The sequence below is a fragment of the Lissotriton helveticus genome, chromosome 4_1 (assembly GCF_964261635.1).
Source record: "Lissotriton helveticus chromosome 4_1, aLisHel1.1, whole genome shotgun sequence".
Lineage (NCBI taxonomy): Eukaryota > Metazoa > Chordata > Amphibia > Caudata > Salamandridae > Lissotriton > Lissotriton helveticus.
Window position 1 is genome coordinate 508,482,712 of NC_136063.1, and position 26,017 is coordinate 508,508,728.

The 26,017-nt window shown below is 43.3% G+C and overlaps 1 protein-coding gene across 1 annotated transcript in view; it reads left to right on the plus strand.

Moving 5' to 3' along the window:
- The first annotated feature begins 1,163 nt into the window (after positions 1-1,163).
- ZFAND1 (zinc finger AN1-type containing 1) overlaps positions 1,164-26,017 on the plus strand; it is a 188,571-nt gene continuing 163,717 nt past the window's right edge. Inside the window, exon 1 of the mRNA XM_078685606.1 lies at positions 1,164-1,319. Within this exon, the coding sequence (XP_078541732.1) occupies positions 1,265-1,319 (55 nt within the window). The 5' untranslated portion in view covers positions 1,164-1,264. The remainder of the gene's footprint in view (positions 1,320-26,017) is intronic.

The following is a 26,017-nucleotide window of genomic DNA, read 5'->3' on the forward strand; positions in this document are numbered from 1 at the left end:
CAAAACGCCGGCTGAAAATGAGAGACGCGCGAGAAGGCGCGTCTCTCAGCTCCACTCCCACTCCACAAGTTCAAAAAACGAGCGCAGAAGAGCAAGCCCGCATGCGGGGGGTGACCACACGCCCCCAAGGTAAAACCAGCGAGAAGGCAAGCGCTACAACAAATGCAACAATAGCAATCGGTTAAAACATTAGAATAAGGTAAGCGGAGCAAACACACAGTAACTATAGTCAATATTAACCAAAGCGCCAAGAGAAAAACACAAAGCGCAAGGAACAAAGACAAAATGCACTTAACTGGCTGCGGGAGCAGCAAAGAAAGAGGAAGGACTGTCCTCTAGGATACCTTTTATACTACACCTACTCTATGGTATCCTAGGGGTTCATGGGATATGTAGTTTATTGCTTTTTCTTTACTATTGTGATTGGCTGCTGTATTTTTGGTAGTAAAGAAATGAGACAGCATAATCGGAGCCTCCGTCCTGATATAGAATACAAAGGTCTACTGCATATACTAGTGATTAGAGTTATCTGTATATACATAGGGAAGGGATATGAATGGATATACTCTAAGAGTCACATAGGAATGGTAGTGATACTAGACAATTTTGGGTCTCACTGTAATAGCAGCGCTACGCAGCATAAATACTTCGCATTGGCCCGGCCGATGAGTGTTTTAAGAAGTTGCCTTGACCTGTTTTGACAGGTGTCGGCGTTGTGCCGGCAATACACACGGATGCCCAGCAGAGGGCGTGGCGTATTATTTTAAAGAAGGTAAAGCACGGACGGAAGCATGGTTTTAGCAGCTGAACGTAATTATGTATGTTTTTATGGTACATGTGTAGCATGTATCACCCGTCGCTAGATCGTTAACGTAACCGAGCGTTTTAAGAAAAAATACGATTTAAACGAAGAATGAAAACCGCTCCTTACTCAAAGTAGTGTGGAACTGGAGTGTTATTCGATCACTCAACCCGATTCTTTTCCCTATTTGGGGTTATCAAACACAAATTAATTAAAATCTGACATACGGCTTATAATTTCTTTTACGGAAAGCAATCTGCCGCTTTATTCGATCACACCTTAATGTCTCACTCTATAGTGTAACCGTAATGACCATTCAAAGATGGCCGCCACTTCTGTCTGACTTGATATTTCCTCACTATGCACATTCTCTAAAATAGTCAATAGAACTACAGATGCGAACTCTGCAGTAGCCGACCTGAAGAAGAGTATTCGTTACTCCGATCTCTGTGGCCTTAGGGGATGGCGGAGCTGGACATTGGGCAGCACTGCGAAGCTGATCGCTGCAGCCAGCTAGGTAAAGCATACCAAGAATGTGAGCAGTTAGTGGGGAGCCTGGGTAAACCGAAAGGGCTGTATGGCCTGTGCATCTCGAGCGCTGACAATAACATTGAATTAGTGCAATGTTAACAAGCTCTTTAATGCATACATATAACGCATATAGAAGACCCAACATGCAACCATTTTTTTTAGCACTAAGATGACAGTGAGAAAGAGGGTGGCGTAACAGCCAGAGCTGCCCACTTTAGACCTGCGGAACCAGGTTCGAAACTTAGCGTTGGCTTAACATCTGTGATTTTGAATTCCTTTAATCTCCCCGTGCCTTCAAAACAATTGTGACTGGTGCTGGGGTAGAGCGCAGCAATACTTTTGGGTCTGATTCGCACTATATGTATATAGAATTGCAAAAATAATCTCTTTTTCAATGCACTCAATACTTTACGGCAGCGACTATTCCTACTTAAAGTAACGCTCCTGATGCCTTGATAAGCGGCCACCTTGCTGGATTCCCAAAGCGACAGCAGAAACTTGCACATGAGCATTCTGCACTCTGCTCAATGCCCATGCTCATCCCTCCAATTTAGCTGACCTCAGCTCCAACTTTCACCCTTCTAACTCCAATAACACTAAAAAGAATAATGGTACTCTTATTTGCATTGGGTCTCTAGTTGGCAGATGTTTGCACCATCTCCAAGTAGGGACCACGATCTTAGCCAGGGTAAGCTAAATACACACTGAATTAACATGTGCTCACCCTCTGGTTGCTTGGAACAGAGCAGGAAGGCTTAACTTAAGTAGCAATGTGTAAAGTATTGGTGCATCGCACAGTAACACCATGAAAACAGGGTTAGAAAAATAAATAATATTTATCTGAGTAAAACAAGATGAAAACAACAAACATCAAGTTAGTAGAACCGCAGTTATGAATTTTTCAAGAATAAACCAAAAACAGTGCTTAGAAGTCAATAGGGCTAAAAGGTTACTTGAGGTCATGTGTGACCGGGGTAAACTTAAAGTTCAAGCAGACGGCGATGGATGGCAAGCTGGCTACGAGATTCATGCAGGTCCCGCTGAAAAAGTACCTTTCATTGAGGGTTAGGATGCATCAATCTTTTTCAGTCAGTCGGGTCGCTGTGTCGCCGTCAAGCTCCGTTGAGGTGCAGGCAATGCATCATAGGGCCTCGCAGGCTGTAGAACAGCTGTCGTCGAACAGCCTCTGTGTTGAAGGGCAATGCTTAGGTTCCGATCGGCGCAAAGGTGGCACTGCGTCGGTTTTGAAGCAAAACAGCTGCAGAATCCACTTCTGATCTCCAGGACTGGAGGGGCACCTCGGGCAAGGGTGGGGCTCACAGATGGCAGAGTCAAGCAGTACCAGCAGAGTTGCAGGAAGTCTTTTGTGTCCCTGAGACTTCGGAAAACGGGGTAAGTCAGCAAGCCCTTGGAGTCACTCTGGGTTCAAGTGAGATGGGTCCAGTCCTTGTCCTCAGCAGGGCAGAGATCAGCATGCATCAGGACAGCTCAGCAAAGCTGAGAAGCAGTTCCTCAGAACAGTCTGTCCAGGAAAAGTGGCAATCCGCACAGCATTCTTTACTCCAGCAGAGTTCTTCCCAGGCCCAGTAGTGTACTGATTTGGTAGGGTCAGAGCACCAGTACTTAAACCCTTTGAAGTGGGGGGTGACTTCTGAGCAGCTCCCTGAAGTGCACAGGTCCCTTTACATCCCAGCTATGTCAGACATGCTATTTGTGTATCTATGGGGGAGGGGGGTGTGGTAGTAATCAGTCCTTTGTGTGAGGACAGGACACAACCTATTCAGATGTAAGTGTGAGCTCCCCCCCCACCTTTATACCCAGGAAGGTTATCAGAATACACGAGTCTGCTGTCACACCCACCCTTCCTGTGTTTGTGGCTGTCTAGAGAAAATGCACTAAGTGTAGCTGTCACACAGTCCAAACATGTATTGGAGACAGGCTGCAAGGCACACATATCAAAGTTAAGAGCAGAAGAATATCCACTTTCTAAAAGTGGCATTTCTAAAATAGTAATGTAAAATAAATCTTGCCACTAAAGAGGATTTATTATTACAATTCCAAAAATATGAAACATGATTTAGCTACTTCTTTCTAATCAGGAATTATAGGTTAACAGTGTTTTATAGAATTCCTAATGCTAGTCCATGAGAGGAGTAGGCCTCACAGTAGTGAAAAACACATTAAGCTGTTTGTCACTACCAGGAATTAGAGGTAAATGTCCTGCCATGGGCGGAACGCAAACCTGCCCTGGCAATTGATTCGGACTGGCTGTGGGGGAGAATGAGGGTGATGGGGGAGGTAACAAAAACGGCCCCCAGGGGTCCAAAACCATCTTGGTGGCCACCAGGAAAACGCCCAGTGCCAGCTGCGGCCAGTCCGGCCCTGGTCCTACCTTTTACTTACACAGCACTCTGCCCTTAATAATACCTAGGGCCTACCTCAGGGGTGACTTTTGTGTAATAAAAAGGGGAGTTCCTTTTACAATCCCACTGCTTCCACCTAATCGCTGAGAAAGCACAGGGTGGGGCATTCCCATCTTTTGTCTACTGTACTGAAACCATAATGAAGTACAAATCCATATCCAATGACATGCAATAGCGAATTGCGACTGCTACTGGATGATTGGTATTTATTTGTTTTGTAGCCCATTAGACATCTTTGTACAGTAACTTGAGAGCACTGAGGAATGCACAAAGGAAAGAAGTAATGAAAAAAGCGTAGGCAGGGTAAGCAACAGACTGTTAGTCCTGCAAGTTTAGGTTAACCCAAATAAATGCATTATTTGATCAAAGGACAACATAGGTGACTTCAGGCAAACATTATTTGAAAAGTTATGTTTTGAGAAATTTCCGGAATCAGAGGTATTTTGTCTCAGTGCTGACTCTGAGTTACACAGTTTACATGCCATCACTCTATCTGTCATATTGCTTGTAGTTAAAAGGGCGTTGGTGGGTTGGATAGAGAATCTCTAATTGATGGTGCCTTCAAAACATGTGCACAGGGTTTGCTTTTGCAGATATGTGCTTGGTAATGTTTCCAGTAGACCTCATAATTAATACATTCATACCTAATCCTGAAATGTAGTGGTTGCCTGTGGAGTGCTTTGAGGGTCGGTTTAGCATGATCAACTTTCTGAAGATCAGCTATATCTCAGCAGCCTGATTTAAATCTGTCTTTCAGATTCTACAGAAGAGCTGAGCAAATCACATTAGAATATTCCAGGTGCCCTGTGACAAGACATCCTGTGATAAAACATCTTGTGTTAGTTTAGTAAGCAGAGAGGTTTGCAGGCGAGTGAGAGTTTGCCAGAGCATGGAACTGTTCATATTGACACCTTTAAGAACAGTAATGAGTAAGGGGCGTGGACTGAAGATGATGTGTAGGCTTTGATTGCTGGAAAGATCTGGCCCTGCAGTCGAAGGCAAATTAAATAGAAAAAGATCTGTGGCTTGCACTCCTAGGACTAGAGTTTTAGTTTTTTTTTACCTGTTTAGGCATAGAAGGCTTTCTCTCACTCAGCGATGGCGACGAGTCTTTTTCCAGACAGATGCAGATTTATGTGTCTTCATAATATGTTTGGAATTGGATAAGTTGTTGTAGAAGCTGAGACATAACATGTAGCAGCCGTCAGTTGGCTAAACCTTGGGAATAGACACATAGTGAATCCTAGGGGGAGGAATCTGTGAACCCATGCATAATTGTTGAGCATGTAGACAGATTAATACATATAATGGAGCTTAATGTATATCTGGATCTTTTGAACCAATTATCCATTCTGGATGCATTAATGTGTTCGTTGAAGGTGTTGTAAACTGCTGGGAGATTAGGAAGAATTAGGGCAGCTTGGTGGAATTCTTTAAGAGTAATGTGCGGATCCTTTCTGATGTCACTCGGGGCTGATTCTGCCATTCTTAGGTGTTTGAACTGTGATTGAAGGTTTCAAAACAGTTGATTTCATTCATATCCTCGATCCATTCTCACATGGTCCATAATGTTGTTAAATAGTACTCACTTCTAAATGGCATTCACTTCTATGATTGCTGAGGACATTGGAGAATGACACTCTTTAAGAGTGATCAATATTGTTCCTGCCCTCTTTGGCATGAACTCTTATACTTAAGCAGGTGCTTGTACTGGTATTTACATCTACGTATCCCTCATTTTAGCAAGACCCACTTAAGGCCTTCAGCCCATCTTCATTCTAAGTGTTGGTAGGCAAACTAAAATGTAGTGCCAAAAGCAGGCCTCAAAAAATCAGAAAAATGTTATCTGACCTGCAGGTCTAGTGACTTGAATAATCTACATGATCTAACTGTAATATTCTTGACCTATAGTGATGTACCAACTACACACCTTGGTGCCCAGAACCTCAATCTGAACATGTAACTCTGACTCTCTCAGGAATCGCGGGAGCAAGAACACTCTTTTGCTCACTCACTTATACTTGTCCACAACATGAGTAATCAGAGACACGGTATAGTTTAAAATGTTTATTTTAACTAACGTGCTCTAAAATGCAGTACACGTGCCAGTACTATCTGCATAATGCATAAACACAATATAGTCAGCAGTGTTACAATTCCATTGAAAATAAGTGCAGATATCATATTATTGAGCTTGTGATGTATTCCTATAGGTTCTGAATCGATCCCCCTATTCCTGACCCTATTCTGGTTAACAAACCAACAAGTTAACTAGCAGTCAGCCCATGAGGCAGAAAACCCCCATGATGCAGATACCGTTATCTGACGCAGTCACACTACGGCACAGGAACGTGTTATCTGATTAGGTCATAACGCTTGCGATCTAATTAGACAAGCGATATTCCTCCAGCCCCTGATAAGGCATACAGAGTTCTCATAATAAATCAAACCTATGACAACCTGGGCAAAACCCTGCGGCCATTGTTTTGATTTCAACGAGAACTTCAGCAAAAGAATGTGCTAACGAGCAAGTCGTATGACATCCTTATTGACGTATCTATGTCCATCCTTACGTCAATCTCGGCACCTTAAAGGTATAAATATTACCGATATGGCCCTATGCAAACACACGCGGTGGTGACGAGACGGAGCAGCCATACTTGCCGAAGCCCAGAGCAGAGCAGACCCCGCTGGCGCAGCCCCGCCTTCCTGACGCGCTGAGAACGAGACGCGCTGCTTTCTCCTGCCGAGAAATCCAGCACCGGCGCTTCTGGGTAGCCCTTGCAGGCAGCCTGGAATATCGAGTGCAGAGAGAGAGATACCATCCCTCATTCATCCTAACTTCCAGGTACAGAACTGAATAACCCCTCACAGAGAATTATTTAGTTATTCACTTGGCAAAAACAAACTTAACTTAAACTGTAACTTTCTATTCCCGCCCACGTATTAGGCTTAGGTCAGGTACACGGGGTAGGCGTATTTAGAAACACCAGTTGAGTACGTTTAGTCAAATGTATGTGTATGTAATATATTTTATTCATTTTAAAACATCTTATGGCTTAGAAACCATATCAATGTTTTTACAGTATTATTTTATACTATTGCTTTTAATGTATGCACTTTACTTAACTATAAGTATTGCAATAATATCGATCCATTTCTCTTGTATGAGAAAAGAGACTGATCAATAAATAACACCTTTTTATTGAACACGCCCGTCTCTTCCTTTTCTCTACAATCTGATGAGACTAAGAATGCACGTACTGACTGAGTAAAATAATTTGCCTTTTGTTCACACGACTCTCGAGATATACTCTTGATTAGGGGAGAGCAAAGTTGTCATGTTCTATGGTTGTCAGAAACTAAATCCCTTCTTGTCTAATCAGGGGAGTTAATTCTTTCCTGAACATTCGAGAAAGTTTCTAGTGAACTCTGAGCTAAGCTGGCAAACCCAAAACTTTAAGTCTAATATCGACAGTAGTAGACCTAGTTAACGTCTGGTCTAGGCCTTTACTGCTGTAGGTATTATTCCAATGCGCAGAGCCTATTGGGATGATAGGAACTACACTACATGGCGCCCAACGTGTTTGGAAAGGGCGATAAAACTAACGTAAGACATTTAGAGTAACTCAGTCGTGCTTTCTCACTCAGACCCCTTTTTCCCCACAATACTCCAAAGACGTCTGGAGGGGTGAAAGGTAATATCCTCCAAAACCTCGCAGGAGGGAACTCCTATGTATGGTTCTTGGTATAGTCAACGTTGAAGGATACACTGTTCCAAAATATTGTGCATCTAATCTTTGTTTCCATAAGAAACCTGATCTGCAAACAAAAGAAATAACCTTCCTGACGGTAAAATGGACAGTGAAGATGAAAGAGAGGCAGTTAGAATAGCAACTGACCTCGCAGCAGCTGATGCTACTATGCAAGACGCAGACCCGGATATAATACTCATCCCGGTCATCAAAAGAAAATCTATAACCTTAAAACTTATAGAAAATGGACTGACACCTAGAGGTGGCACAGTCATATTCGTAATTGAGGCACACGAATATCGGCAGACAGAGGTATACTATTCATGGATAAATTTTCCAGCAGCAAATCCTGTAACAAAATACTTCAACTATTACAAAATAGAGGAACCTCCTGAAATGTACACTCCTTTCGAGGAGGTGGAAGTACCACTTAAATTTCAAGAGCATTTGCTCTTATTTAATGGCGCCCTAAAACATAATAATCACATCACCAGGCTCGGTCCTTTAGGTAGACCAGGAGCAACGTGGCCGGTCCTAGCCGGATACACACCACATCCAGACATCGACGGGATGTCTGCAGCAGAGCTTTTAACACAGCTAAAACAATTAATAAAAATTCATAGACAATTAGTCCAGTATGTGATGCGGACTTCAACAATTCAGCCAGCGATTAAAATTCCACAGCTGACCCCTCACCAGGGGAACACAAATAAAATTACACCACAGAACATCCAGTCCTGCCTAGGTAAAGTACCGGCTAAACAGGAACAAATACCATTCTGGTTGGCACAGAAAATCACCCAAATAGAGGCGGTGTTTCCAGACACCACCCCGCTAGAAAAGCACAGGATTCTGACTATCTGTCTTCCAATGGGAATCGCACCACACATTGAGGACTGTGACACTTGGGGTACAGTCTTTGCTTCCATCTACACAAAAACGCACGGTGTTCCATCCATTTCGGTAATACCAGATGTGCTAAAACAAATTCAAGACGAATATGGTCCAGAACCCGCTTTAACTCTTGGTATGAAATTACTAAAAGACTTCAAGCAGGTCTCGGCTATATTATTAGCCAACATAAAGGGAGAAGCAGCAAACGTGGCGATCCGCCAGAGGTTAAAAGAGACAGATATAGCAGACCAACCAGCTGAAATTGCCAGAATCATAGAAAAATCCTATGAGGAACTAGGTAGAGATAGTTTAGGTGGAATACCAGTAAAACCACAACTGATTGAAAGTCCTGAAAAAATATTTTTTAATAATAATTCTACATCACCAAAAAAGAACTGGGATGGAAACAAACAATCCAATCCTAAAGAAAAGAAATTCCAGTCCAGAGGAAGGTCTCCTCGGCGGAGAGAGAAATCTCCGAACCAAAGACACAGGTCACCTCAGAGTGACCCCTCTGGGAAAAGATATAACCTTAGAAATAGGGATAATATAAAAAAGCCTGATAGATATCAAGACATTGATACACGTCCCTCTCAATCTTTTCAGACTTCCTCGCAGAAATCGGAAAGAAGAGGACGATCAGAACAAAGAGAAGAGCACGCCAAGTCCAAAGACAAGGAACCTGCTCAGCTAAAAAAGAAATTACAATTTCCAAAGAAGAAGGTAGCCAGCATTAAAATAGTTAACAATGCCGAGAATTCTGAGGACACAACTGAAAAACGGAGAATGGGCTCAGACAATGCTAGACAGCGCAGCAGAAGTGAGCATAGCTCGCAAAGTCCTTATGAATCATCTGGAGACAGTGGACACGAATGAATATCTTCAAGTGGAAACTGCGGACACCAGAGTTAGCAAACCTCACAAAATATACGAAATAACATTGCGTATAGAGGGGGATAAGACTAGAAAAATAAGGGGACTATTTTGGGACAATCTCTCCAAGGGCTATGATATCCTTCTAGCTGAAAAAGACTGGCCACCAGAGTTTATCAGGGAGTGCCCTCATGGCGAAGAAGTAATTATGCCTGCCTTCTCAAATCATATCCCAATTCATAAAAAATATACACTTGCTAGAAAGTGGGCAGTGGCTCTAGCTCCTGCTTTATATAAAAATCACGTAGGATGGGATGAGGACTCACCTCCTCACAAAATCCAGTTAAAATCACAACCTACTGCACAAAGGCAGTACCCAATTAAGCAAGAAGCTAAAAAACAGGTGAAAGAAATACTAGATCAGCTAGAATACCAGGGGGTGATTGAAACTTGCACCTCACAAATGAACAACCCTTTGTTTCCGGTCTCCAAACCAGACAATTCATATCGTCTAGTTTTGGATTACCGACACCTTAACACATGTTGCAAAACTTTTGCAGTGCAAAACTCACATAGTGCTGCACTAATGAATAACATAGTGCGCAAAAAATACAAAACAACATTAGACATCTCTAATGGATTCTTTTGTCAAAACATAGCACCAGAGAGCAGATATTTAACTGCATTCTCAATAAATGGCACTCAAAAACAATTCTGTCGGTTAGCCCAGGGGTACAAGAACAGCCCGGGAGTATTCTCAGCGAGAGTGACAGAATTACTACAAATATATGATGATGAAGCGTTATCTTATGTCGATGACATTTACTTAACAGATGATGACTTGGATACTCACTTGAAGAGAGTGAACACCATAATACTTGGGTTCGCATCAGAGGGTTACAAATTCAACTTTAAAAAATCCAGAATTGCCCATCTGACAGTCCTGTTCTTAGGATATGAATTATCAAGTGAAGGCAAAAGCCTGGCAGACAATTTCCTAGAGAAATGTGCCGTAATCCAAGCACCTAGAACACTAAAAAACCTACAGTCGATTCTAGGCTTCCTAAATTTCGGAAGAACATACATTGCAAATTACGCAGAAAGGGTCAAACCCCTTTATGATCTGATAAAACCAGATTTAAAAAAATCCAATTGGACTCAAATACACACAGAAATTTTGAGATCCTTACAAACAGACATGCTAATTAAAACAAAATTAGAAACACGTGATAACACACGCAATCCTGTGATTCGAGTCATCCCAGGAAGATGCGGATTCACATACCTGACCTCTAATGAGGGAGAAAAGGTACCAATTGCATTCAAATCACACTTGTACACAGAAGCTGAACAGAAATTCAGCAACAAAGAAAAAATTGGTCATGCAGTTCAAACCGCAATAGCTAGAGAAAAAGATCAAGCGGACGGTAGACATATCACAGTCAGAACAGCAGAATCAGCCTTTGAGGCACTAACAACACCGTGTAATTTACCAACAACAACATTGAATCCGGAATGGATACAATGGGTGAATTCAATCACAACGGACAAAGTATACTATTACTTTGATCCAGAACTAGAAGAAATGGAAAATTTAGAATATGAAAGAACATTCCCTCTGCCAATCGACATTCTGCCTTTACGACATTACGCCTGTGTAATTTATACAGACGGACATGCTCAACCCCCCGTTTGGGGAGAACAGGCATACAACCCCACATGTGGGATTACAAAAGAAGTGTGGCGCGGAGGTAAACTAAAACCTCTATTAACAAAAACACACTCAGTAGAAACTAATTCAGAACAACAGACTGAAATATTAGCATTGAAAATGGCGCTAGATAATGCGGATCGCGAATTCCCGACAGTTATAGTGTCAGATTCATATTACTGCGTCAAATCATATAACAAGGATTTGCAGACATGGATTCAAAACGGTTACAAAGATGACACAGATGCACCAATAAAGCAGAAACTGCTCTGGGAACAAATGGCTCTTTTACAAAAAGAACTACCAAAGACTCACGTGACACACTCACTGAGTCATCAACGTGATGGCGTTCACGTTGCAGGGAATTCATTGGCTGAAACAGCCACAGCGGCAGCCACTAAATCGGCTCCCGTAGTTCGAAAAAAGCGTACATTAAAATACATTGACGGTGAAACAGTGCTGGCGGTGAAAACGTCATCAAAAGGCGACTGCTCAGCGTTACCGATCAACTATCCACTCAATTACACATACATAATCGATGCAAACTCCGTCCCTTTTGCTCGAATCCCTGGAGTGGGGGATAGAGTGATTCCAAACATGGACAGGAGAAACTTGTTAATCGCAGACGCACATATGGGCGAGGGTCTCAGACACCTCAAACTAAAAGATTCTCTGGAAGAATTACAATCAAGGTACTGGTGGCCAGGCATGAGCCTGCATCACACCATGTTTGTAAAAAACTGCCCGAACTGCAACAGAAATCGCAGTGGTGAGAGAAACAGTTTAATACCTCGTCGTTTCACTCCAGAAAAAATAAAGAGTAAAAAGCAAGGCTTGCGATTAACATATACAGGCTAGTTTCCACTTATAATGTAGATCACCAGCACTCGGCTGACGTCTGGACTGTTATACAAAGATTTGCGAGTCTAAATGGCATATACGCTAAGAGCATGCTACGTTTGACCATTGTTATCACTCTAGCCCTCCAGCCTGAGGGGAAACATGGCCAAATGAGCATTGCACAGCGGGAATCTTCTCACTTCCTTCCTGAGGGATACGGGATGGTGTAAAGAAAAAACCAAGGCATAAAGCAATCTATAACGGAAAGGATATTAGGTTCGGGAGCTGGGTGGGTCAAACATCTAATAAGTGTCCAACGTAGTCTAAATAACTTGCCAAGAAATTCTCTGAAGGGATTCAGTGCGTACGAATTATTATTTGGAACTAGGATGTTAATCTCTGACATTGATAGTCAGACTTCAGTGGTGAAAGAAAAAAGCTTTGATATCAAAGACCGTTTGGCTATTTTGCAGGACTTAAACAAAACAAGAAAAGACCTGAGCAACATAAAGTTGAAACAACAGCCAACAACCACTGAAGAACCACCACCTGTCCCAGCAAGACCTGTCTGGATTCCAAAAGTCGGGGATCTAGTCCAGTCTTTCTTGTTTCGAGGGGGATCCAGTGGAAGATCTTTTTGAGAATGCGAAGGACGTTGAAGCAGGAGGACGATACGGCGTTGACTTGTCTGGACATTGAGAGAGAGGAGTCTAGAATGAAGCCAAGGTTACGTGCATGGTCCGTGGGTGTGGGCGCTGATCCCAAAGCGGAAGGCCACCAGGAGTCGTCCCAAGCTGAGGGGGAGGACCCAAGGATGAGCACCTCCGTTTTGTCTGAGTTGAGTTTTAAGCGGCTCTGCTTCATCCATTCGCCTACTTCTTTCATACCTTCGTGAAGGTTGTTTTTGGCGGTGTTGGGGTCTTTGGTGAGGGAAAGGATTAGCTGGGTGTCGTCGGCGTAGGAGATGATGTTGAGGTTGTGTTGGCGTGCGATGGAGGCGAGGGGACTCATGTAGACGTTGAAGAGGGTGGGACTGAGTGAGGAGCCTTGAGGTACGCCGCAGATGACTTCAGTGGGCTCTGAGTAGAAAGGGAGGAGTCGGACTCTCTGTGTTCTCCCGGCTAGGAACGAGATGATCCAGTCCAAGGCTTTTCCTTGTATGCCGATGTTGTTGAGGCGTTGTATGAGGGTGTTGTGACAGACAGTGTCGAAGGCGGCGGAGAGGTCGAGTAGAATGAGGGCCACTGTTTCACCGTTGTCCAGGAGTGCTCGGATGTCGTCAGTCGCCGCAATGAGGGCGGTCTCGGTGCTGTGTTTAGCTCGAAAGCCGTTATGTGAGGGATCCAGGGAGTTGTTGGATTCAAGGAAGGCTGCGAGTTGGCTGTTGACGGCTTTCTCGATGACTTTGGCCGGGAAAGGGAGGAGGGAAATGGGTCGGTAGTTTTTCAGTTCTGAGGGGTCTGCTGTCGGTTTTTTCAGAAGGGCGCTGAGTTCTGCGTGTTTCCATATTTCTGGAAAGGTGGCGGAGTTGAAGGAGCAGTTGATGACATCGCGGAGTTGGGGAGCGATGATGGAGTCAGCTTTGTTGAAGATGTAGTGGGGACAGGGGTCGGAAGGTGATCCAGAGTGGATTGAGTTCATGAGGCGAATGGTATCTTCAATGGTGATTGGGTTCCAGGAGTTGAGGTAGTTAGTTGGAGGGGTGGGATCAGAAGGGGGTGGGGTGAGTTGGTCATTGGGAGTATTCTTGAAGCTGTTGTGGATGTCGGCAATTTTGTTGTAGAAGAAGGAGGATAGCGCATTGCAGAGGTCTTGGGAGTTAGTGATGTCGTTGGATGCTGCGGGAGGGTTGGTGAATTCTTTGACGATATTGAAGAGTTCCTTGCTGTTATGAGAATTGTTGTCGAGACGGTCCTTAAATGCTGATTTCTTGGCGGATCGAATCAGTTGGTGGTGTTTGCGGGTGGCTGTCTTGAGGGAGGCCATGTTGTCTGGGGTTGGTTCTTTTCTCCAATTCTTCTCCAGGGTGCGGCATGTCTTCTTGGATTTTTTAAGGTCCTCATTGAACCAGGGAGCCTTTTTGCTGAATGATTTCAACTGGTGTTTTTTCAAGGGTGCTAGTTCGTCCGCACTGTGTTTAATCCATTGCCTGAGGTTTGTGGCCGCTTGGTCTGGGTCCGTTGTTAGGGTGGGAGTGTTTTGGCTGAGGGATGCGAGGAGTTGGTCGGTGGTGATTTTGTTCCATTTTCTTCGGGGAATGGGTTGTGGACGGTTGTGGGTCAGGGTTGTTTTGTAGCTGAAGTGAACACAGCTGTGATCCGTCCAGTGGAGAGCTGTAGTGTGATCGAAGGAGATGTGCTTGCTGGAGGTGAAGATAGGGTCGAGCGTGTGTCCGGCTGTGTGAGTGGGGGTGTCAACAAGTTGTTTGAGTCCGAGATTGGACAGGTTGTCCAGAAGGGTGGTGGTGTTGTTGTCGAGAATGTTGTCAAGGTGGTAGTTGAGGTCTCCTAGAAGAATGTAGTTCTCGGAGGCGAGGGCGTGCGGGCTGACGAAGTCAGTGATGTCGTCGTTGAATTGAGATCGGGTGCCTGGGGGCCTGTAAATGAGGGTTCCTCTAAGTGTGGTCCTTGGGTCGGTGTGGATCTGAAAGTGGAGGTGTTCGGCGGTTGCAAGATTGTCGTCAGAGCTGGTTGTAATTTTGATGGTGTTTCTATGGACGATGGCGATGCCTCCTCCAGTTTTTTTATTGGTGCGGTCTTTTCGAATGATCTTGTAAGTGTCCGGTATGGCTATGGCGATGTCGGGGGCAGAAGATGCATTCATCCAAGTTTCAGTGAGGAAGGCGATGTCAGGTGACACAGTGTCGATTAGGTCCCAGAGTTCGGTTGCGTGTCTGTGAACCGAGCGGGTGTTCAGTAGGATGCATTTCAAGTCGTTGGGTTCGGAGCTGAGTGTGGAGGAAGTGTGTTTGGTGAGGGTCCTGAAGCAGTTGAACTTACAGGAGAGGCAGGAGAATGGGCCGTGGGTACTTCCTGGGGTAGCTTCGCAGCATAGTGGGGTGCGTCCGGTGTTGAAGGCGAGGAGAGTAGCGGCATCATAAGTTACTCTGGGGGGTTGGGAGCGGCATAGGGCAGGGGGTCTGGCGCTGGGCGCGGGCTTGGCGCGGACGGGCGTAGACGGGCTTACCTTTGGCGCACCTTCGGCGCGCCTGGGGCGCGATCGCTGCGCGTGAACGCTGCGCGCATAGGCTTCTGTCATATATGGATGGTGGGAGGGGAGGGGCGAGGGAGGATCAGCTGGGAGGCGGGATCAGGTCGTAGGGGAAGGCTCCGATGCACAACAACAACAACAACAAAATGGCGCGATGTTTAAATGGGGTCAGAGTCACAACAGCGCGTATTCTACCTGCCCTGCGCACAACACTGTAAATAGTGAATGCTAAATAAGGTGAGAGTAGGGAAATCGTCAGCAGTGGCTTCAAACACTCTGTAAAGATTTTAAATGGTAAAGCGCTATAACACGCGGCAGCTGGCAGGCAGGCACTATTACTTCTGAGCACTCGATGGGGCAAAGGAGTGGTGATGCGTGGAGACAAGCGGCCGCTAGAGGACTACAAGCGCGGTAATTAATTAAATTAAATCCGCTCTAGCATTAAGTCAAGTGGCAGCTAGTGGAGTACACAGCGCAATGGTTAATTACTTAAACACGCTCTAGAGTTGTGTCAAGCGGCAGGTAGAGGAGTACACAAGCGCGGTAATTAATTAATTAAATCCGCTCTAACGTTATGTCAGGCAGCAGTAGCGAGAGGCACAGAGAACAGAGAAGCAGTTACGATACCAAAAGCAGCAGGCAGCTTGGGGAGCGACCTTCTCTGAGCGCGTCAGGCAGGTCACAGCGCGACTGGAGGTGGGGGCCAGGCTGTATGATCAGTGGGAGGGAGGATCAGCTGGGAGGCGGGATCAGGTCGTAGGGGAAGGCTCCGATGCACAACAACAACAACAACAAAATGGCGCGATGTTTAAATGGGGTCAGATAAAGCTAAAGAACTTTTGAAACATCTAAAAGAAACATATCTGATTTCTCCATGGATTGAATTTTGGGTGGGTTTTGGTGCATTTATCCTCATACTTTGGCTCATCATGGTACTAACTTTGGGACGCTTCATTGAGGGAAAATATGCTAAAATGGACACAGCAAGTCAGAAAATCAACTTGATCCTTAAACCACACACATCTTCACACGTCGAGAAAAGAGAACTTTCTTCAGTCAACTTCACAGCCCATCCTATACCGGGTGGGGTAGCATGGGACAACACTGACTACGAAATTTATGGTCCGGTTGAAATCCTGAAATATCCACACCAAATTAAGATCTCATTGAGTGACTTTGCAAAACCAAGCTCATTTGCTGATGATTGGGACTTCGAAAGCATTAATAATATGATGTCTGACTTAGTAATGTCTGCTAAATTTACCAAACATGATTATTTGCAGGGTTGTTCTACAAATTATGATAGTATGTATTGCTATAACCACTATGGTAACCATTTTCTACATAAATCTGCACAACCAAGAAATGTTTTAAATTATAATCAATGGGAACATTGTGCAACTCCTCCAAAAGGAAGCTCAAGAACCTTCTATGACAAATATTCATACTTTTCAGGTTTTAACATAAGTAATGCTGAAACATTTTATTTCAAATTGTCAAACAAAACAGGGACCAAGACCATGATAACCAACACAAAATTGATTTATTCAGACTCATTCTTTGAAAAAATGAATACTTTTGGTTTTGATTATTGGGACAAAAATGTTGAATTGAAAAGTGTTTGGGGCACAAAAGAATGGCAAGTACAGGGTATAGAATCTTTGTTTAGAGCCTGCATGATCCCAGAACAAATTATATTTTTAAATGACACTGTTCAACAAACTATCTGTCTTGGCCTAGCCAAAATCAAAGATTTAAATAAACCGTCTATTCCGAAGCCAACAATGTTCAGCAATAGCTCTACAGATGAAGAGATAGACGTAAACTATGTATTAAACCAAAACAGAACACATCCTGATTGGAAACAGTGGTTGATCTGGCCCACAGATACTAATAACTGTCAAGACAGATTCCTGAACAAAACACAGGGGTTCAAAATGACCAGGCCAGACCCTAGATATCCCCAAAGACATCACCCAGGGATAATAACCACCTACAGTGTGGGCAAATTATGCCTTCAATGGCTACAAACTTCCACACTGCCAGAAATTAAGCAACACCTAACTTTACTTACTGATGGTGCTGACTTGCGTGATTTCATAATGGGACCACGCAAACAGCGTCAAAAGCGTTTCATAGCAGCCTCTGTATATGCAGCATACAATGAGGCCTGGAAGGTTACTCAAATTGAAACAGCAGAAAGAATACGGGAAATTGACCGTATTAATTTGGAAAAATCACTTTCTGTAGTGGACAATGGGTTAATGACTCTGTCCTCCAGAATTTTTTCTTTGGACAGCATTGTGTCTTCAGCAATCGACATATTATCGCAGGACTTACTGTTGCTACAACACGGTCAGTCTCAATTGCGTTCTATTGTACAGCTTGGCTGGACGTTACAAAATCTGCGTTCAGGCTGCGTTCAGGCTATGTGCCTTGGCGTTTAATCAACACAACGTCATTATTCCAAATCTTTAACCTTACTGATAGACAAATCAGTATGGCACAAAAGGGTGCTGATTATACAATCTTGAGCATTGAAAAACTCGAAAGATTACCAGTGACAATGTCAGTGAATGGATAATACATGGGATAATAAATATTCCAATCTCAACCTTCAGGTTTCAATACTGCCAAAAATATATACAGGCTGGCATGTACGAGAAATTGGGAAAGGGGTACATTAAAACAACATGGAACCTGCCCTATTCACATGCATGTGTCAGTAATAAAGGACAGAAAGTGTTTCTTAGTGGCAATAATTGTGCGATGTCACTAAGCGGCACACTTCTGTGTAACGGAATTAGTTTGCATGGAGCCTGTGAAGGGAATTCATACAACCTTTCATGTCACCAGCAAGGCGCACCTGCAACTGAGATAGAACCATTCTTTCAAAGACTCTATAATGGGAGTTACATTCTAATTGTAGACCGCAGATGTTGTAGTCTTATGCCCGGGACTCCTTATCTCGTAACTACGACTGCGAAGGTCAAGTGCTGTGGACGCTCATTGTTCCCCAGCTCCTTTCCAGACAGGGAGTCAAGGGCATGGCCCAATTTGAAAATTACTTCTATTCGAATAGATACTTTAAGCAGAATGAAAACAGTGCTTCTTCAGACGCCTACCAGGCTCTCGTCATCAAAAGAAACATATGATCTCCAAGTCGCAAGGACGACTGCAGAGATACATTCTTTGTTATCAACTAATTCCCCCATACATTTCGCGGAAATCCTTAATGAAATCTTAAATATTTCTGATACCAATGGGGTCTCAAAGGTATTTAAGACAGTATTTTCGATGGCATTAACACCATTCAAAGCCATACTGGGTATTTTTCCAGATTTCGTCCATTCGATTTTTGGCGGACTTCCCCTGATCTTGGGACTAATTGCAGGAATACTATTCTTAGTCCTTATTTTTCGTTATGGCAACCCATGTCACAGACAAAACTCTTGCGACAAGGGAAGAAACAATCCTAGCCATTGGATACCGGGACCGGATATCAAAAATCCTGGGACTCTCCCGGCTTAGAGACCTGAACATGACTTGGTTTCTACCATTTCGACCAATGTGGCAACGATGTGTTTTACCTGTACTAAGGTGTCTGCTATGCGGAGAAGAATGCGTGTTAGACACCTGTCTGACGCTACAATCGGATGCGCCAATGGATGCAGAAACATTGTTGAGCCCAATCAAGGTTCACGCTTTGTACTGCCCTCAAAGGCTACCAATCCTGATGACGGCATTCGTGGAAGCTTCACCACTACGATTGAGGGGTAGTGAAGTTCAAGATGAAAGCAGCATCGAACAGGTACGACCCTCTGTCAGTAATGCAAATCAGAATGTCAATGGAGACAATCATGCGCACGAATGCATGGTTACACCTATTTCCGAGTTAGTGGAACTCTCCCAGGAAGCTGTTGACAACTTTTTCGAAAGCCTAAATGATATGATGTTCTCACCAGAGCAGAAATAGAGACTTTTGAGCAAGCTCGCACACGGCGTTCCCTGAATTCGGCCTTCAACTTTAAAAATAAAGTCACATGAACAATTTTTCCCTCCAGTTCACGGACAGCAATTTGTTTCAACAGCCCCAAAATATTTTTGCATATTTTTCGGGACACTATCTTCTGCTTAAAGTAAGAAACTATTCTTAAAGAACTAAGATTCCTAATTTTAGATAGCTTATAGACATTAGCTGCCCGCTGGTATGTTCATAAATATTTTATTCTGTGATGGAATGGTCTCGACTTTTTTTTTCTGTATTAAGAGCCATTTCATGTGTAAATTCTCATATACCAAATAGCAATAATGTATGAAAATGCGTAATTACTTTGGCATTATTCTACAGCTTGAGTGCATACAATACATATGACTGCAATTTTTCCGTATATTTGAAAAATTTCAAAATGCATTTATGTATTTTGGGGTGGTAAGGTATACACAATACTCTATAGTATGTTGTACTATGTTTTACTATGCATAGATTAGTAAATATGTCCATAGTTAGCGTGGAGTGGGTGTGATGTATTCCTATAGGTTCTGAATCGATCCCCCTATTCCTGACCCTATTCTGGTTAACAAACCAACAAGTTAACTAGCAGTCAGCCCATGAGGCAGAAAACCCCCATGATGCAGATACCGTTATCTGACGCAGTCACACTACGGCACAGGAACGTGTTATCTGATTAGGTCATAACGCTTGCGATCTAATTAGACAAGCGATATTCCTCCAGCCCCTGATAAGGCATACGGAGTTCTCATAACAAATCAAACCTATGACAACCTGGGCAAAACCCTGCGGCCATTGTTTTGATTTCACCGAGAACTTCAGCAAAAGAATGTGCTAACGAGCAAGTCGTATGACATCCTTATTGACGTATCTATGTCCATCCTTACGTCAATCTCGGCACCTTAAAGGTATAAATATTACCGATATTGCCCTATGCAAACACACGCGGTGGTGACGAGACGGAGCAGCCATACTTGCCGAAGCCCAGAGCAGAGCAGACCCCGCTGGCGCAGCCCCGCCTTCCTGACGCGCTGAGAACGAGACGCGCTGCTTTCTCCTGCCGAGAAATCCAGCACCGGCGCTTCTGGGTAGCCCTTGCAGGCAGCCTGGAATATCGAGAGCAGAGAGAGAGATACCATCCCTCATTCATCCTAACTTCCAGGTACAGAACTGAATAACCCCTCACAGAGAATTATTTAGTTATTCACTTGGCAAAAACAAACTTAACTTAAACTGTAACTTTCTATTCCCGCCCACGTATTAGGCTTAGGTCAGGTACACGGGGTAGGCGTATTTAGAAACACCAGTTGAGTACGTTTAGTCAAATGTATATGTGTATGTAATATATTTTATTCATTTTAAAACATCTTATGGCTTAGAAACCATATCAATGTTTTTACAGTATTATTTTATACTATTGCTTTTAATGTATGCACTTTACTTAACTATAAGTATTGCAATAATATCGATCCATTTCTCTTGTATGAGAAAAGAGACTGATCAATAAATAACACCTTTTTATTGAACACGCCCGTCTCTTCCTTTTCTCTACAATCTGATGAGACTAAGAATGCACGTACTGACTGAGTAAAATAATTTGCCTTTTGTTCACACGACTCTCGAGATATACTCTTGATTAGGGGAGAGCAAAGTTGTCATGTTCTATGGTTGTCAGAAACTAAATCCCTTCTTGTCTAATCAGGGGAGTTAATTCTTTCCTGAACATTCGAGAAAGTTTCTAGTGAACTCTGAGCTAAGCTGGCAAACCCAAAACTTTAAGTCTAATATCGACAGTAGTAGACCTAGTTAACGTCTGGTCTAGGCCTTTACTGCTGTAGGTATTATTCCAATGCGCAGAGCCTATTGGGATGATAGGAACTACACTACAAGCTAGATGAAAACGGCCTACTGTGCCTTGCCACCCTCCCTGTGCTAAGAACTAGTTTATTATAAAAAGAAGACCTCTGGGCTTTGTCAGGGGGACCCTATACCTCCAACTCTAGATGCAAAGGTTTACATCTCTGGACAAGCACAGCTCTTCTCTCTGGAAAGGTTTTCTTCAAGTGTGTCTAACATACACGCCTGCAATACTAGATAGATAGATAGATAATATCTTTATTCGATTGTTTGCATATAACAATCATAAAAGTACATTTCATAAACATTTGTCCATACAATAAAGATAAAAATAGGAAGAGTGATATTACAGCAGACAGTCACAAGCATAAAAAAACGGTAATATGGTTAAAAAGGATAAAAATACAGTGGGAGTGAAAGTACATTCAGCAGCAAAATTGGTTACCCTTCCATGCTTTTTCTATGTTCAACTGCGAGTTTTAAAAAACTACATACAAACATAGTACATTCACTGTTTAGCATTTGGAGGTGGCAGAGTGCAGGTCTGAATTGTACAAAGTTCAATTGTTTGAGTAACGGTTTTAAAAACAGATTACGGGGGAGTGTATAAAACTGACAGAAAAATAAAAAGTGTGCCAAGTCTTGCGGAGACTTATTGTCGCAGCCGCAAGCTGGCAACACTTGTCCTCTATGTGCTCCACTTGGTACAGCTAATAAAAGATGGAACATGTTAAAACGGAACCTTGTTAGTAAAAAACGGTCATAACCGGACAGAGGCCAAGCCAGGTAAGATTCCATGTGTAAACAAGTTTTGGTTAGAACATACTGTCTCACACTACTTTTCTTGTACTCATTTCCCTCCCGCGCCATGCACCTGGACAACATGAAAGTGTTCCTAAAGAAAGTTACATCAGTTTTAGTTATTGTCTCAGGGGATAGAAATAGATCTGGTCGGCCTAGTTCAAAGAGCCATCTTCTTACATATTTTAACCATGGGATCTTGAGTCTGCCGTCCCACTCTAGTGCCTCTTGAAGGATATTTCTGGTAAGGGGTATGGCTGTGTTTAGCCAGCTATTTAGCCAGCATAACAGAGGATTCATAGCCAACTTATCACTTAGATATGAGATACCAAGTTCCTCATGTACTGGAAAGTTGGCTGTGCCCCTAGGTAGCCGTAAAACCTGTTTTAGAAAGTTATTCTCAGTAACTTCAAGGGCACCTAGTGATTCTGATCCCCATATTTCACTTCCATAACATGCGATTGCAGTGCTTTTGGCTTGATATAACTTCAAAACAGCCGCCACCGGACTGTTGCCCATTTTTTTTTAGAAGTCCAGTATTGCTGCATTGGCCCGCACTACCTCACCCTTTTTCTTTTGTATTGCTGGTGCCCAAGTTAATTTATGGTCAAAAAGGACACCAAGATACGAAAAGGTCTTGGTGGTCGGTATTTTGTCCCCATTTACAAAGTGAGGGTATATTTTTTTGGGAGTTACACCTGTCATCATTGTAAAAGATTTCGAGTTATTGATGCTCAGGCCACGGGAGTTCATAAAATTATTAAAAGAGTCTAACAAGATTTGAAGACCGAGCGCCGTTCTAGATATTAAAACGGCGTCGTCCGCATATAATAGTACAGGTATGCCCTTCTTACCAATATAAGGATAGTCTGTACCGGTTTTTAATAAGTGCTCCTCCAACTCATTGATATAAAGATTAAAAAGAAAGGGGGCGAGGATGCACCCTTGTCTGACGCCTCGATTTATACTAAAATCCCTTGTTACCTTCATGTCATGGGTGTAGCGGACATTTGCTCTTGTGTCCGAGTGGAGGTCAACAAGGAAGTTGACCAAGTTTTGTTCCACTCCCATTTTTAGCAGGACCTCCCAAAGCCTGCCTCTGTCTACACAGTCAAAGGCGGACGATAAGTCCATAAAGGCCATATGGATCGTCCCTTTTCTTGCTAGGGTGTATTTACTGTTTATTAAATAAAGATTCAGACATTGGGTTATCGTAGAGTGGCCTGGTCTGAACCCGTATTGTATTGATGACAGTATATTATTTTCATTGGCCCAAGCTGTTAATCTATTTAGGATGATGCCCCCCACCACCTTTGCAACTGAATTAATCAGTGATATGGGTCTGTAGCATGTAACACTGCCACGGTTGCCCTTCTTGAAAACAGGGACGATAGTCGAGGACCCCCAAGCTTTGGGGCAACCAGCCAGGATTCCGGCATTTACAACTGCAGTGATAACTGGTGCCCATAAAAGGGTATTTGATTTAAATAGATCGGGTGGTATACCATCAGGGCCAGGTGCTTTATTACAAGATAGTCCTTGGATCCCCTTTACTACCTCCCCCACTGTAAAACACAACAAATTTTCATCGATAGATTTAAAAACAAAGTCTGCTTGTGGTTTATCACTTTTGAAAATTGTGCTATAGTGTGATATCCACTCTTCCTCGGGTATGTTAGTCCCAGCCATAGGGTTAATGGGGTCATCAAACATAGGTTTGTTTATGATACTCCAAAACTTGGAGCTATTGCCCAAAATTGCAGGGTCACATAGAGTTTCCCAAATACCAGCTTTTACTTCTTTTTTCCGGGCTGCCAGGACTGTCTTGTAATTAAATCTCAAAGACTTTATAAGGACAGGGTCTCTTGGGGTAGCCTTGAGTGCTTTTTTAAGATCTCGTCCGGCCTTTGAACAAGCTTGATCAAACCACCCTGGTTGGTGTTCATGATGACCCTTTGTTGGTACAGTTAGCAATTGGCCAATTTTATCAACAACAGCAGCAAAGGCAATCAAGGTCGCTTCAGGCAAGGTGGAAGGAGAGACACAAAGGTCTAAATTGTTACCACAACTGGTGTTGATTGAGCTGTACAAGGAGTCACTGTTAACCTTTGACCACTTCAGACGACGGTTTCCATTGGTAGATTTTAGAACGCCATGATCAGGACGAGGCTTTCTAAGATCGAAAAGGCCGCCTCCAATCCTGATCGACAGAGGATTATGGTCACTGAAGATACTTGTTTGAATTTCAAAGTCAGTGGCTAAATCAACAAGGTCACTTGAAAGAAAGATGTGGTCTATGTAGGAGCCTTTACCATGGCCTTTATACGTAGGGACATTAAATATGTGTGAGTCCTCCAACGTAGTCATTGCGACAGTTAGATTCCTATCATCAATTAGGTTGTTGATGCAGGTGCCACGAAGCGAGTGGTCAAAATGAAAACCAGACCTATTGTTGCAGCCTAAAAGGCCAATAGGTGTCATTTCAGGATTGCCGCAGGGGTGAGCATTAAAATCTCCAGCGATGATGATACTTCGAGGTAGACTATCCGCTTTTGCTTGTAAAAATTTTTGTAAGTTAAGAATGTTGCACTCCTTATTTGATAACGCGGCATTGTAGAAATTGATAAGGGTCAATGCCTTTTTACCACTCCTGAGCACTAAGGTTTGAATGTGTCTGTTGTCCAATGCTCTGTTTGAGACCTGGCAGCTAAGTGCAAGGCTAATATAAGTTGCCAGGCCCCCTTTAGATCTTCCGCTATTTGACGGGGCAGCTGGTAAGAAGAAACTTTGAAAGCCCTCGATGTGTACATTTTCATCTACTAACCAGGTTTCTTGAAAGCATAAGATTGTATAATTTTTTACATAGGCTAACCAGGCTGGATCGTTAACCTTAACGGCCAGACCGGCTATATTCCAAGATAAGAGATGTAAGGAACGTTGTTCAATGAGGCCCGAGCCTGCTATCTGAGCCTTGTTTGTGAATGAGGAAATTACTTGAACCCCATGATCCATTGTTAAGTGTGCTTGCGTTTCATTACTAGTGGTTACAATTTTTTTTACTCCACTGGGCACTATACATTGGGTTTGATTTGAGGGACATGAATGACTACACCCATTCACAATCAATGTGTTTTCATGGGATTGTACTATGGGAGCTACCCTGGATGCTTCACTAGCCTCTCGAGTGGATACAAGTGTGCACTCCAATCTAGTGCTTGATACTCTATAAGGGGGAGCTTCCTTAGTTGAGGGCTCAGTAGAAATAGAATGGGAGGCTGGGTATACGGTTTGTCAATCAATCTCATCTAAGTAATCAGTATCATAAAGAGCATCAAATCTATTTGAGATGGGGACCCCGTATTGTGTGTCTGGAAAATAGGAATATGAATAGAGCTGCTGTTGAGGGCGAGTAAAAAACTCACTTCTCTCTTGGTGTCTACTATGATGGCTATTTGGCCTATTCAGCCATGGGAGTTCCTGCCTATAGTCAATAAAGTTTGTTCGGGTATGTGGACCAATAGGCCGTGTATAAGCCCTGGGTTGGTTATCAGCTATTGGCTCAAGCAACCCCTCCTGTCCATAGGTTGACTGTACTTGTGTTGGGTGATGACCAAGGTTATTTGAGTAAAAGTAGCTTAAGGCCATAGTACGAATCAAGCTATTTGTCACACCACTTTTCCAGCTACTTATAAAACTGGCAGCACGACTATCCCCAAAGGTTACCACAATGCAGTCACCCTCAGTCGATTTAAATCTGTTTCCCACCCAATCTACTCTTCTCACGTGTGCAATATGGCCATTAATATGTTTAGGGATCGGTCTATGGGTTGTAAGCCAATGGCTCACCTTGTTTTTTAGGTCCCCGTGAGATTCTACCCTATCCCCCACTAATTTAGGTACTCCAATCATTACAATGGTGTACGGGCTGTATTCAGGCGGGAGATTAACGTGAAGTGGTCTTTTAGCTACCACCGGTTTTATCAGGGTAGCACCCGTTTGTTTTATAGGTATACCCTGTTTGAGATTTTTGATTTGTCTCGTTTGTTCTACCTGGGTAGTTACTATTTTAATCGGGGAGCTTTCAGCAGCCCATTCACAATCTTCTATCTCAGCGTCAGGTGGAGTTTGAGGGCTACTTGTAATGGCAGCCACTGAATGGGGTAGGTTAATACCTCTATCTTGAGTTGTCACTAGGATAGTAGGAAGAGTCTTTTCCTGACATATTGGCAAATTTCGCTTATTAGCAGAAGTAGAGGTAGCTATGGCTTTCTTTGCCCTGAGATTTTTATTGCTAGTCGAAGCGAGGGA